The 15,248-nt window shown below is 34.7% G+C and overlaps 2 protein-coding genes across 2 annotated transcripts; both read right to left on the bottom strand.

Annotated features, from left to right (window-relative positions):
* Window positions 1-1,490: 1,490 nt before the first annotated feature.
* LOC107886530 (uncharacterized) lies at window positions 1,491-5,978 on the bottom strand. The gene is made up of 14 exons (XM_016810523.2): window positions 5,800-5,978; window positions 5,066-5,225; window positions 4,679-4,936; window positions 4,379-4,553; window positions 4,178-4,239; window positions 3,945-4,108; window positions 3,714-3,811; window positions 3,478-3,536; window positions 3,252-3,386; window positions 2,924-3,168; window positions 2,680-2,839; window positions 2,215-2,290; window positions 2,042-2,092; window positions 1,491-1,948 (listed from the first exon to the last, which is right to left on the bottom strand). The coding sequence occupies exons 1-14, from the start codon at window positions 5,853-5,855 to the stop codon at window positions 1,731-1,733; spliced, it is 1,917 nt and encodes a 638-aa protein (XP_016666012.1). The 5' UTR covers window positions 5,856-5,978; the 3' UTR covers window positions 1,491-1,730.
* Window positions 5,979-7,328: 1,350 nt separating this feature from the next.
* Window positions 7,329-11,772, bottom strand: LOC107886531 (protein-tyrosine-phosphatase MKP1). The gene is given in 3 exon segments (XM_016810524.2): window positions 7,329-8,059; window positions 8,643-10,198; window positions 10,201-11,772. Coding segments are annotated over 3 exon segments (2,505 nt in total). The 5' UTR covers window positions 11,078-11,772; the 3' UTR covers window positions 7,329-7,987.
* Window positions 11,773-15,248: the final 3,476 nt, after the last annotated feature.

The following is a 15,248-nucleotide window of genomic DNA, read 5'->3' as shown; positions in this document are numbered from 1 at the left end:
GTGACCCATGTGATGGCCTGATAGTCAAGGGTATTCACCGCCCCAGGTGTGGCTTGGGTTCGAGTCTCGCTAGTCACGTTTATTGTTCGGGCTTTGCCCTTTTAATGTAATTCACCAAAAAAATAATAACTACATGTTATTATTTTCTATCCTAAAAGGATTAGTCGAAAATTAAAGTTATATATTATTTTTCTGACATTCCATCTTTAGAAAATAGAAAGACACTTTATCTAGATTACTTGTGTCTTAATTTGGAATATCAAAATCACAAGATTCAAATATTTCAAGATATCAGTGGAGATTCAAATATTTCAAGATATCAGTGGATTTATGTATGCTTATGTTATGCTTCTGCATCTAGCTTTTATTCTTGATGATTTAACATAATAGATCTTGGTTTATTAAGATTTATATCAGATTTTTTCTTCTAACAACCAATAGTTGGGTGACTACAAGTGTAGTTTACCCCGTTTTTCTTCATGCAATTATATATATATATAGCCATAACCATGACTCGACTAAAAGATTTGTTGAATATCTAGAAATTCTTTATCATATCTAAACTTTGTCCATACACAACAATAAATCCCAATATCAAGAATAGGAACTAAGATTCATATTGATATCAAATCTTAATCATCCTTAACAACAACAAAAAATAAAATAAGTTAATTGAAATATTTATAATTAATCATGAATTAGCTAATTAAAAAAATCAGATATGAAACACTAAACAAAAGAAACATACCAGAAAACTTTGCATCTTTTGTTGTCTAAGATCTTCGAAATTAATGGGGATAAATTTGATCACTGATACAAAGAAACTACCACTCTAGAGCAAGATCATGACGATAACATGTTATAAAATAAAAAATAAAGAAAATAAAAAGAACAAAAAATAGGAGAACAACGCTTCTATAAACAGTATAAAATCATGCTCCTAATGAACATTAGGGTGCTAAATACATCAAACATCTTATCCTAATAGACATCCACTTCTTATTTTAATGGGATCCACTTTATAATAATAATGTATTTATAACACTAGTCAGATAAAAACTATTTTTATATTTTTAAATTTAACTCATTTTTCTAAATAATAAAAAGATTTTTTTCACTTGCATAAATTCTAATTATTAATATTATATATTGAATTTGATGTTTTTTTATGTTACTCTACTCAATTAAATCTTTATTTTCCTTTGTATTAGAAGGATCTTAAAAACGTTAATTTGTTTTATTATTATAATTGAATGTTATTATTTTGTAATTTCTTTGAACCGTTCTTAAGAGAAAAAAAAATTGAACCAAACTCGGGCTCTGGAGTATTAAGTAGAGATATATTAGCTAAAAGTTAGAACTTAAAAGCAAAGAAGCAAAAACTATGAAATTCTGACCAAAATATAAAAGAAAGAAAAGAACAACAATATGATCAATCTTGTGTTAAAATAGTAATAATAAGAAATGAAAACAAGCAGAAAAAGACCAAATACTAATATACTCTGATCTGCTTTGCATTATTATATAGTAAATTTACTACAAATTGTCTCAACAATCTCCTTCAATGCAACACTAATGTTTTTTAAATCTATAAAGAAAGTATCTTAGACGAAAATGTTGACAACAAGAACAGGATTGCCATAGATATAGAACACAATTGCATTTGCATCGGAGACATGAAATAAGAGGGATGGTCGGAGGTCACCCGACGAAAGAGTAACTTCTTTACACTAATCACAGGTTAGAACAAACAAAGAACAACCATGCTTCTCCACTGCTATTGATATCATCTGCTTTGTCACTCCAGACTTTCCACTCCAAATTTCATGGTACTTGCATGATGCTCCTTTCATGTTTTTCCAGGGAAATACCTTACCTATGTCTGCTATTGTAGTAGATATCACTGTCTTCTTCGGGTTCAAATTGAAAATCGCAAGATATATTTCTCCTGGGAAAACCAATACGAAAATGATAATTAGAACGGTGCTTGAATATGATGTACAAATTGAAAAAAAGTACTATGGCCTCAAATATATCAAACCTCTTCTCCCGGTTGCAATCCATGAACGAATTTCGTTCGAACCAGCATCAACTGCAAGAACAATCAAAATGTATTTGGAAATTAAAGAAAAATTTAAACTATAACAACAAAAAGGAAAAGATAACAAGATCTTGAAGATTCCTATAACGTTCAGTTAAAATCAAACATATCACCTTTCAGTAAGTCCACTGTTGCACATAGACCAGAATAACTGTTTACCAGGGAACCAGTACCATTCAACTCCCACATCTGTGAATTTCAGAATAAATACATTAGATTTTGATACTTATTTTACCAACCTAGCTTGGAAAAGCAGTCATTAATAACAAGATACTGAAATTTATTGGACATGTTTGTATTTAAATGCTAGTGGTCTGATAAGGGTCATATTTACGCTGTGCTGGCCATGCATGAGTTGATAACGATGCAGTCCTGTCTCCTGGGATTAAGTATTTATGACAGAACCACAACAATTCTCCTTATTCGGGATTAAGCTTCAACAAGCTATTGTTTTAGATTCTATATTTATCCATCACCTTTGGCTAATTTTCAATTAGTATTTCGATTGTGTTTCCTTCCTTTGGTCTTAATTGCGCTTCCTAACTTCTCTGCTTTGTAATTTTAGAAATAATCAATACCTGATTAGCATCCCACTTGCAAGGTGAGAAAGAACCTCCCCCAAATTCTTTTGATGTAAGCCTCCTTCTTGGAGAAGCATCCAAGCATAATTCCATACCATCACTTTCTAATAAATGAAGTTTTCCCTCGTATTGTTTCTTGTAGATCATCTCCACACCCCTGTACAAGTTATCCAGCAACGAATGAAAAATTGCATGTGTAAAAATAATCAACAGGAAACAAACTAGATAAAAAGCTAATTACGAAGCTATAAGAGGTTTTCTCTTGTAAAGGCATGGAGGTTCCTCAAATTTGCTCTCCGATTTCTCTTTCCAGCAGATTTGTTCAAGATCTTGATCAAGAGCTTTAGTTGACCAACCATTTGCTTTGGGATCCTTGCAGGTAATAAGACCCAAAGCTCGTATACCTAACATGCCCCCTTCGGCCAAATCCTGCGAGAGAACCTTTTCCTTACTTCTACATCTTCTTCTGCTCGTGATATAAGGAAACTGTAAAAACAACAAAGTAGCATGTCATTATTAGTTAAAAGAAAGTTCAATCTCCCATATTATGTCCATGGAAGTTTACATGCCTCCATATTGTTTAAGCTGAAAGAGTTTATCTCAAGCAGTGTAGGATTCGTGATCAGATTGTATGTGGTTTCATCCAGCTTTCTTACATCTCCTCCAAACATGAGAGGCGATTTGGCCATAGCCCATAAAGTTATCTGTGAAAAGAAAGGGACTAGGTCAATGTAAATGGCTACTTTTAGTGCCAAGTAATAGAATACCAAATCATAGGTATTTATAGAAACAAACCTGAGTTCTTTGTTCATCGAGATTAAGATTAGAAGTTCTATGTGGACCTTCATTCGAACCTATAATGCAGGAAAGTATCCAATTATTTTTGGTTCTTCACTGATTCTAGCTTAGCCCTCCCATATAAATGCCCAACTCAAAACAAATATTTTGCAACTAAAAAGCCATCATTGCATAGACAACTGGTAGGGACAACAAGGGCATGAAAGGAATAGCTATTTGCCAGGGCGTATAACCTGGATCAGTGAGCCATCCCAATGGTAACATATCCAAGTCAGGCCACGACCTCCCCAGCAAGCCCTTGGCACCTATCATTTTAGCAGTAGAAAAGTCTCTGACATAGAAAAACAAATATATCAGGTCACATAAAAGATAAAAAAGCAAAGTGCAATAACATGTAAAATAAGAAAAAGTCAAAATTTGGTCTGGAAATGTAAACTCTCGATCATATGGAATGCTTGACCCACCTGGTAATATCAAAGTGGGATAAAACATCTCTCCATGTATCCCAATCATCTCCAGTAATCCTGTACATGTTGACTAGTCCACTAACTTCTTGAGCCATAGCTGGTGTCACACTGGTACCTGGGGACAATGAATATATAATGGGGCGATCAAGCTTTCTCAGAACCTGCAAAGGTTTATCTTTTCAGAAATTTTAACATGAATATGAATAGTTGTACCACAGGCCAGTTACTACCTCTGATACAAAGGTTATTTCTTCTACATCCAAATCATCGCCGAATACACAGTCATGTTTTACTGCAGACAGGAAAAAAACAAAAGGAAATGAAAAATTAAAAAGTAACATCAGAAGGATTCCAATTATACTACCAAAGAAAGGAAATTTATCTGGTCAAGTTGTCTGTTTGTGATTGACAAATGTAAGTGTTAACATTACCAAAATCAACACCCCACTCAGCATATTGGAGATAAAGTGACCTCAAGAAGGCTCTTCCAGCCTCTAGCTTGGTATTTACACTCATGAAACCATGAGACATCCAAGCACAAGCCCTCTCCTTGACTCCTATATCTTTTGCCCTCCACTGTCTGCCGGAATCTACATATGCATATCCCTAGTAAAAGATAAAGTAAGAAAATAAATAATCAAAGAAAAGTGTCAATGCTAATGCTAATGCTGTTTTTTTTTTTTGGTTATTCAAAGTAGAAAGTACTTTGTAGTTGGAATAACCGGCAGTACCTTGACAGTGTCTAAGATGGGGGTGTTTGCATTAAAAGCTTGCAGGCTTATCCCTCTCATAACATGAATTCCAAACTTCAAACCCATGCCGTGTACTTTCTTTGCTACTTCTGAAAAACCTTTCCCACCTTTGGATGACGGCCATCTTCCCGGGTCAGGAATTGGCCTCCCCCATTCATCAATCACATCAAATCCAAGAGAATCAGTGCAAGCCCCTTCCACCTTCCTTCTATACCAAAGGTAATCCACCACAACATACTGTATACAAGTGCAGAGATAAATGAAGAAAACAGCTTTTTCTTTTAACCAGCATAAAAATTTCCACTTCTATAGTTGTAATATCAGTGACATATTCAAGCACATACAGAGCCATCAGCCATGTCATACCTCATATCCATGCGGCTTAAGACGGTTAGAAACAATTTCAGCATTTTGCAAGAATTCTTCCTCGGATATGGTCCAGCAAAAAGAATCATAAGAGTTCCAACCTCTTGGTGGGGTGCTAGCATGTTCTGGTTCAGTCTTTACATGTGTTTCAGATGGTACCCTGAAATAAGCTATCATCATGAGCACTAAAAACAAGTGGAGAATCATTATCAGACATCACCTAATTTAGTGAAATGGTAAGTCATACAGCAATAAGCCAATAACATGCATCAATGTGGACATTAAACAAATACGGCCTTTCGAAAAAGAAAAGAAGGGACAAAAAAGTAAAACAGATATTTGAAGTATCCAGTTTGGCCATCAAAATCTTTATCTTACAAGGAATATGCATAAAGTAAGCTGAATAGTTGATATCTGCCCAAGTTATTACACTATATGGTTAAGAAAATTTTGATATACTTTAACAATGCACTCAATACTCATAGTATCTTACAAGAATTGAGATAAGCGGTTTGATAGTATCATCAGCTAACTTTTAAAAATTCTTTAAATTAGAGGAAAAGAAGCGATGTAGTGGGAAAACTGTTGGTATTTCTAAATTGGGACCCTTAATCCTAGTTGGAAGCTTACTGATTCATATCCACACCAGCTTAAGTCTGAATCAAAAGCTAATAAATTAGAGCAAAGGGCCAACCCATCGGCAATGAAATGAAAGAGAGAGAGAATGAAAGCACCTGCAGAGAGAGGGAGCGAAGAAGAAACAGAAGAAGCCGAGAACCGATAGCTTCATAGCTGATTCGGTGTAATTGGGTGTGGCTTGCTTGTGGTGTGTGGGGAGCGTTTTAAACTAGTCTTTAGCTTCTGGGACTTTTTTAGAAGATGCAGCAAACAGCCTGTAATCTATCTATCTAAAAGAGCATATATTTTAGTACTATACAAGTTTAACCTTCTATGCTTGCCACGTGGCCAAGCTAAAAGAAGGAAAAAGAAAAAAGATTTTGGCTTATTCTCGTCCATAAAGGTTAAAATATTTTTACTTCATACTTTGAATTTTAACCTTTCTCTCTTATTTTAAAATTTAACAAAATTTTTAAATATAAAACATAGATGAACTAAAATTTTTAAAATAAAAATAAGTATCAAATCTTTAATGTACAAAAAGTGCAGAGATGGTTGACTTTCTTTTAATTCGATTTTTATTAACTTTATTATTAATATTAGAGAACATGAATTTGAAAAGAACCGAAAAAAATTATGATTAATTTCAAGTATTATATAAAAAATATATAAGGAGTTACTTCTTCCTTTAAAGTCAACTTAATATATGTTTTTTTTTTTCAAAATTTGATATTTGATATTAATTTTTGTTTGAATTTTTTTAATTTCTAAATAATGCATTTAACATTGTCATTCTAATTAATCAACACAAATTTAATTTATACTAGAAATCTTATCACACGCGTATACGTGTAAAAACTACATATTTAGAACACAAATATATAAAATTATTAAAATAAAACTTTAGTTAAGTAGTAAATTTAAGGTTTATTAATGTGATTAGTGTTGGTTTGCATATTTTTCATTCATTTTTTTTAAAATAAAAAGACTAAAATATCTTCTAATAATACACTTTATATAAAATACGAAAAGGTATTTTTGTAATTTTTTTAATCGAATTTGTGTTACTGTTTGACTCAGAATACAAAGACAAATAATAGTTTAATAGATAACTTAAAAAAATTTAAAAATTATTAGTTTAATAAAGCTTAATTTAAAATTAGTTTTTTAAAGCTTAATTTAAAATTAGTTTTTATTATTAGTTGAAAAGATTATAAAAAGAAATTGAAAACTGTAAGTAATAATTAATTAAATTGACTGGTGGCTATTATTTTTTATTAAAGCTCTTTTTTAAACTGAAGTCTAAAAATAGACTTGAGAAATTGATGTAAGAGAGGTTGAATGTTTGTAAAATCTCAAAATTGATTTTCTTTAGAAGTCTTTTAATTCACTTCCTTCAAATCTTAATTTTAAATAAATATGATTTGTTAACATGGTTGATAAGTTTTGATTGTTTTGACTTTTTTAACAAAATCAAATCAAACCAAATATTATAAATAATTGAATTAATCCAGCTCGGATTGAGTAAATTCATTGATTTTTTAAATTCTTTTTTATAATATTTTAAATACTAATATTAAACATAAATAAATACAAAAAACACACACACACACTTCTTTTTTATTCAACCCTAAAAACAAATAAGTTTAAAAAACCGTCGTACGTTTGGTAATAGCTTACCTGCTAGGTTAACATCATGTCTCGAGCTTTTGTCCAACCACTTAGACAAGACAAGACAAGACAGTTAATGTTTAGGTTGAGACATGGCCATGCTCGTTAATGCCAGCCTTACCCAAACAATTGTAGGGACTGCAGAGATAAATGGTTTCCCTTTCTTTTACCTTTCACCGATCATCGTTTTTTGAAATATTATGCTAAACACGATCTATTAAAGAGTTCAAATTAGCATGTTTATGGATACAAAGTTACAAAAACTGCTAGTGCTTGGTGTCTGGTGCCCAATGATTTTGATTTTTCTTTTCAACCCAAAAGGCACAACCGCTTTTGTTGTTGGACTTTGATGTACCTTACCCCACAGGCTAACTGCAGAACAATGAACAGCTTATGGTAATAGATGCATTACTTCCAGTTCGTGTTTTTTTTTTCTTTTTGTTAAACAATGTCTGAGATCTTCGTCAGCAATACATCGCACAAGCAGGATATAAACCCCTTGCTTCCACTGCTTGGGATGCCAACTCCCCGTTTTACTCGATCTACAATTGCGGTATTGATCTCCATCCATTCTGCCTATCCATTGAGGATTGGAATGGTTCAAGCTCCTCTCAATCATGGTTGTTGCTTTGTTCAGCCTTTGGGATCGGTATAACAGTTGAAAAGCTTACAAAATTGCTCTGGCTCCTCGCCTTCTATGACTACCTGTGTTTCGCAAATGAAGTTTCAGACATTAAAAAATGTAGCTCAAACTAATCAAAACCATGATGATAAAAAAAAGTGGTTTAGAAGACCCCATCATATGCATGCTGGGGAATGGCTTTACAAATGAAAGAATACAGCATGAATGCCATCAATATACAATATACAAGCATGAATGCCATCCTGTGATGCTTTACACCCCACGGCACACAACCGAGATGATCAATAATCTAAGACTCACATCCGCAAGCATGAGCGTATTGGTTCGTTTGGCATCAGCAAGTTTGATCAGCTTGTACTCCAGTATCAGTTTTAGTGATAGGGCAAATATACACATAGTTCTCCGACTTAACCGGTCTAACCTCTTAATATTTATCAAAGAAACTAACTTCATAGATCATTAATGCCACCAAACTAGATGTTTATGTGTTATCTTCTTTATCACTAGATGGAAGGTGATTCTACTTTATTGGTTCATAGTTAGAAATCAGAGTATTAAAGCTAATAAGCTATTTACATGAACATAAGTAACCACAGATTTTAATGAAAACATAATTTGTTATATAACTTCCAAAGTAAGGTTTACCTGCACTGAGGCATTTAATGCCAAATCCATTTTGTTAAGAAATTCACGGCCAATAGATTCCCAATGAGGATGACTATCCTTGTTTGTGCCACCTGAGTTTTCAGATCGGCTTTGACCTTTTCCGCACATAACTTCACGGCCTAGCCAGATATATAAAACACCGGAACAATCACTTGCATCTGGAGCTAACAACATATATGCTGCTCCAGACTCAAGGATGTGATGAGATCCACGCATCTCCACTTTACTCAGTGTAGGCCACTGATATAGAGCCATGGTGGTTACTCCTCTAGGCTTCTCAAAGACTGCACCGGATTGAGCATGACATTCACTGTATTCACTTTGATTTTCAGTCCTCCCATGTGACTTAATGCTAACGGCAACAACTTCAGCATCTAACATTAACTCCTCTGAATCATCTTCGGGCTCATATTGATTACAATCTACACCATTCATTACATCATCATCATCCAACTCGGGCATAGAAAAAGACCAAGACCTCACAAGATTCCTGGGGACTTGTTCATCAACTGATGGTAACACCATGCGTGGTGGAGGATGACTCCCTCGGCGCTCAGCAAGTGACGGTGAAGTACCTTTACAAGGCGAACCAGTAATTGCCACACTCAAAGTATGATCAGAAGAAAATGTTTTTTTGGGTGAAAGGGAAATTTCTTTAGATTGTAAACAAGAATAAATATCAATAGCTTCCAGGCCTGAAGGTGAAGGTTGCCGAGAAGACATATACGAAAAGTCAGACCAATTACAGGATGAAGGCGAAAAAGCGAATGAACTGCCATAGTCAGACGTTGAAGGTGAAAGTGTAGGAGACTTGGAACTGAATTTTGGGCTGCTAGCCGCAAAACTAGAAAAAGAACTTGGTGAACCACAAGGGGACCTTGGTGCCAATGGAGAATCACAAGGAGTAACTGATTGGTCTACATCTTCACACGGATCTTTACTTCGAATCGGGCTAGTATCTGGGAAACAATCAAAGGAGTCGGGTGAACCACATGGAATGATTGATGGCGAGGATGGTGAAGAGAGTGAAACATTATCTTCTGCTTCTGAATCTCTACGAGTGTCGTCGACAATCATATCTGACCTATCAGTGCCAGGAGTCAAGTTACAACCCAATTTGGATGAATTGACAAATTCTTTCATGATGCCATTAGCAAACTTCTGCCTTAGCCTACCCCATCCACTCTCTCTGGCAGGAAGGCAAGTTTCTGATTCAGCAGCAGACACTGAAAATGGTGGAACAACACCACCAGCAAGTGCCTTATGGAAAAGCTCAAAATCCAAATCATAATCGCCTACCTTCCGTTCACCAACGCAAATATTGGTTGCTTCAGCAGCTGCTGAGACCTGTCCCATAGCAAGAGCATCCCAGAATTTCACAGGCTCTTCCCCTTCTCTAACAGTTATAATAGGACCCTGCGCCCGTTCATATCGAATAACCTGATTGGCAGCCAAACTAGCCCTGTTGGACATAATATTGCTGCATTTCTTTCCAACCCAAACATAAATAGCTGAAGGAACATGCACAATGAAGGCCCACGGGAGTCAAGCCCTTGTATACCTGGATGATTCAACAGTTTTGGCACAAGATGAAGAGCATCATACGAGGAGTGTGGAGCCATTTTATACATTCTAAGCAAAGAATTCGGGCTTGCAGGCGCCGCATGCACCCTCTTTTGGCACTGCAAAAGTTGGAAAGCGAACCCTGTATTGGGATTAGTCACCCCACGAGCTGTCTTCACATACTGAAATGCATCATCGAAGCTCTGCACTTCCCTCCACATGAGATACGCAATCACCAAAGAAGTCGATCTGGAAACTCCCTGACAGCAGTGCACCAAAACCCTCCCGCCTTGTTCCCGAACATCCTCGAAGTAATCAAACACATCATACAAAATGCTAGTGATATCCTCGGACGGGTTGTCTTGTAACCATAGCGTCTTGTAAACAAGATCGTTCTTGAAATACTCGGGACAAACAAAACCAACACAGTTCAACACATGAGTAATCCCATTCTTGGCCAAAATTTCCCTGTTCTTAGCGACGGCATCACTCCCTAAATATATATGATCCGCAATCCTGGAGCACTCTTTGTCATAGAAAGCTAGCTTATCTTTCCTCAACTGAAACTCCCTATTGGAACCGGGACTCGGAAGGGGCTTAACAGAGCCTCTAGGCGTCTGGGGATGAGGCCAAACACCAAGGTCATCAGAGCCAGCGTTTGGCCACTCTTCCACCAGCCTTCTTTTTATACAAAGAGGAGGCAAACATGATCTCCCTTTTGTGTTCGGAGGCGGTTTTGGGTTCGGCTTACTTGGTGAACGGTCGGTCCAAGAAATTGACCGTAGATATGGTTGCCGGTCGGCGTCAGCAGCAGTGCCGGCAAGCCGGTTTTTTTCTTCTTGCCCAAACATGTAAAATTAAAAGCAAAAAAAAAAAAAAGAAAAGAAAAGAAAAGGAGTTCCAACCAGAATTCCAAAGAAATTAATTGATACCCATTAAAGGATACTTCCAGGAAATTCCCCAATTCATGGTCTTTCCTTTTTTTATAATAAATAAACCACCCAAATTTTCTACCTAAACCCCTTGACTCTTCTCTCTCTTTCTTTATTTTCTAAGTAAATGTACAGAAGATTAGACAAAGAATCAAATAACGAAGAAAATTCAAATACGACTATGACTCCGTAAAACTTCTAGCTCGTAGTATTAGCTAAGGCTTCATGCCACCCGTAAGAATCCAACTGTCATATACAAAAGAGGAACAAGAAATATATATAATATTTTTTTCTTTATTTATCTATTTTATTAAAGCTGGGATTTTTGAAGAGAGACTAAAATACAGAAAAAAAAAATATCATTCCATTGAAAACTCAACTTTGACCAGCGAAACTTTGAAACTTGAATTTGGAAAGAGAAAAAAAAAAGGAAATGAAACTGATTAATTGAAACAGGGGTTGCTGCAAAAACCATTCAACAAAAGAGAAGAAAACAGGGTAAGTGAAATAGAAAGAAGAAGTGAGTTCGTGGGAACGAGTTATGGGTGACACAATCGTAACAGCCAATGGGAGATGATTTTGTTGGGTTTTTGAGAAAAGAAAAAAACAGAAGAGAAAGGGTCAACGTGACACGTCATCCTGGTATGGGGGCCTATTAATCATGCATGTCAAATCTTGTGATGCCATTTATACTATTCTTATGAGGAATAAAGAATTTATTTTCATTTTCTTTTGTATTTTGAGATTTATAAATATTTTAAAGCAAAATTTTTGAAATTTTGATCTAGATTAAGTTATTAGTTATGTGGTAAATTTATTCTATATTTAATATTTAATCAATTTTAGTTTTTTATATTTTTTTAACGGTATAGTAATTTATTCGGCCCTCTAATTTTATAAAAAAAAATTATTTTAGTCTTTTATTTAATTTTTTTGTCTATTTTAACCTTTAAACTTGTGCTATTTATCAAATTACCTCAAAATGAATGAAAAAGTTAATTGTTAGCTTTGTTAACATAGCATGCACGTGAATTTTCATGTCGATACCACGTCAACAATTAATTAAATTTTAAAATTTAAAAAATTATTAAAAAAATTTAAAATATATAAAATTATTTTTAAAATTTTTTAATTTAAAAAAATTAATTAATTGCTATCATGTCATGCATGTTGAAAGCTATGTGGATGCCACATCAGCAAAGTTACTAAATGTTAACGTTTTCATCTATTTTGGAGTGATTTGACAAATAATATAAATTTAAGGGCTAAAAGAGATAAAAAAAAATAAATGAATAGCTAAAAAGATTTTTTTTGGTAAAATTGGAAGGCTAAATAAGTCATTATACATTTTCTAAATTTTAAAATTTCAATCCAATAGTTGTTAAAGCCCTTGATGTAAAAGAGAAGTGTTATGTATTAAATTGACACCTAAATAATTCAATGAAAATGACAACTAATAGTTCTATCAATGAAGAATGTAAATGTGAGGCTTATCAGAATGAGGAAGCGAATTCGGATATGGTGATGGCGGGGGAATTGGACCCAGACACACTATTTTCATGGAAGGAGAGGTTGTCAAGGAAAAGTTCTCATGCTTTCAGAGGGAAGAATGGTAGATCAGGTATCGAAGAAGATGATGACTTTACCTTTATGGAATAAGACATCATGAGGTCACTTGTGAACGGTATCCCATCAATTAATTTCTCGAAGAGAATTAATCAGTTGTTAATCAATGATATGACTTACACTACGGTGTTTAAGCTTTTAGATAGGAGCATTGGGTATGCAATGCTTCAAAACAAAATCTATGCTTTGTGGAAGCCAAGTCAGCCTTTCAGTTTGATGGATATTGTAAATGGTTATTTTCTAGAATTTTGGAACCCAAAAGATTATGAACAAGTTTTTTCTTAAGGGCCTTGATCATCTTCGGTCAATACTTGACAATTCAGCCATGGTCCATTAAGTTTGACCTTGCACAACCTTTTCCTAGTGTGGTAATGTCATAGATAAGGTTCCCCAAACTCTCAGGTTATATGCACAAAAAGAGAAAATTTTATGGAAGATCGACAGACTAGTCGGAAAGGTTGTTAAGCTAAACTTCAATACCAATAACAGAGCAATAGGTAAATTTGTGTGCATAACGATCTATGTTAGTTTAGACAAACCTCAGGTATCACAAATTACGATAAACGAGATATTTTATATTTCTAATGTGAGTGTATGGCCATATGAAGGAGTTTTGTTCTATAAAGGTGATAAATTCAGGGGAAGCTACTGATGAAACCTCGAATAGTGGTGGAGAGAAAATGACGAATACGGCACTAGAGGGAAATGGCTTGTCCAACAACAACGACGTCTAAGGCCCGTGGATGATCGTTGAGAGACGCAATAGGCGAAATCCTAGGGATTCTAAAAAGATTGACGCCAAAATTAATAGGAAATTGGCTATCAAATCTAGATTTAATGTGCTAGAAAATCATAATGAAATGGAGAATTTGCAGGAGGAAAGGCATGGAGAAGATTTGGTCAATAAAATTAATGGAGCTGAAGGGTGTAATTTTTAAAATCTGACGACATTGCTAGTGTTTATACACCATCTCTTAAAAATCCTAAGCAGGCCTTTTCTTTGGGCTATGTGAAAGTAGTGGGTCAAAATGCTAGTATTAGTGCAAAAGAGCCTAAAGGCAAGGGAAAGGTTGGCTACATTGATGTTTCGATTGGGAGTGATTTAGCATCAATAGGCTAGGGAATCATCGATTCAAACGTAATAGATTAGGGTTTATTAATTTATTGGATAGGTATAGATTCATCAAAGTGACAAATCAGGGGATGGTGTGGAAGGTTCGGCAATGATAAATCAAGATAAAGAAACCCAGCTGCTATTTTAAATGATGAGCCTGAACCTGGTAAGAACATTAGCGACCAATCGGTGGTGAAATCTCCTAATGCCAAAAATAAATCTACTCTTTCTTCCCATTTCAACTCGATCTTTGAAGGGAATTTAGAGGTTTCGTTATCTAGAGAAAATAGTATATTGGATTCCAATAAGCATTTGGTTGTTGTTTTTAAGGAGAATTTGCACTCGAATCCTTTGGTCAAATGGAGGAGGTAAGTAGTAGAGGTGTGGTCGCGGGTGTACGTTCTATTGGAGGAATTTTTTTCTAGGGACGAAAAAGCAAGAAGCTTAACAGGACTATTTAGTATAGAGGAACTATCTTTAAAATTTCTAGTACCTAGGTTCCTTGTCCGAATCGATGATCAGTGTGGTTGAATTAATAAATTATCAAGCTATAAAGGGCATAACAAATAATGACCCTAATAAAGCAAGAAAGTAACTCATTTTTGGGCTGGTATTTCGTCAGTAAGTCTAATTTTGATTTGATTTATTCTATAATTATGGATTTGAATCTATCACCTTTTTTTTTGAAACTTTCAAGGGTGTGCGAGCTCTAATTTTCCTCGAATTTATAAGGAGTATAATCTAGAATATAAACCAGATATTGTTAGTTTGCTGGAACTAAGGACTAGTGGAAGGAAAGCTAATGAAGTAATTGCCAAGTTAGGTTTTCAATGTTCTCACTGAGTTGAAGCGGTGGGGTTTTTAGGAGGTATTTGGATTGGGTGGAAAAACATTGTCAGTTTAGAGGTTGTCTATAATCACCCTTAATTCATTTTGGTTCGAATCCATAGCAACATTCCTTCTCAATATGTTTTTATCACATTTTTCCATAGAAGTCCAAAAAAAGAAAAGAAAAGAATTGTGCTTTGGGAACAAATGAGAGTGATTATTCTTCCTATCTCGATTCCTTGGATGGCAATTAATGATTTTAATGTTATTCTATCCTTCGATGAGAAAAAAAAGGAGAAAGCTCTAGTGAGATAAAATGTCCTTATTTTGGAGAGTTTGTTGATTTTAATGGTCTACATGATTTGGGTTTCAGGAGTCTATTATTTACTTGGCATAGAAGAGGGACTTTTAAAATACTTAATCATGCTCTAGGTAATGATGCTTGGGTTCAAGCCTTTCCAAATTGCATGGTTACTCATCTTACTAGGCTCAAATTGAATTATCGACCTTTCCTCCTTAATT

This window comes from Gossypium hirsutum, chromosome A03 (genome assembly GCF_007990345.1).
Source record: "Gossypium hirsutum isolate 1008001.06 chromosome A03, Gossypium_hirsutum_v2.1, whole genome shotgun sequence".
Taxonomy (NCBI): Eukaryota; Viridiplantae; Streptophyta; class Magnoliopsida; order Malvales; family Malvaceae; genus Gossypium; species Gossypium hirsutum.
This window is presented reverse-complemented; position numbering and strand designations above follow the sequence as displayed.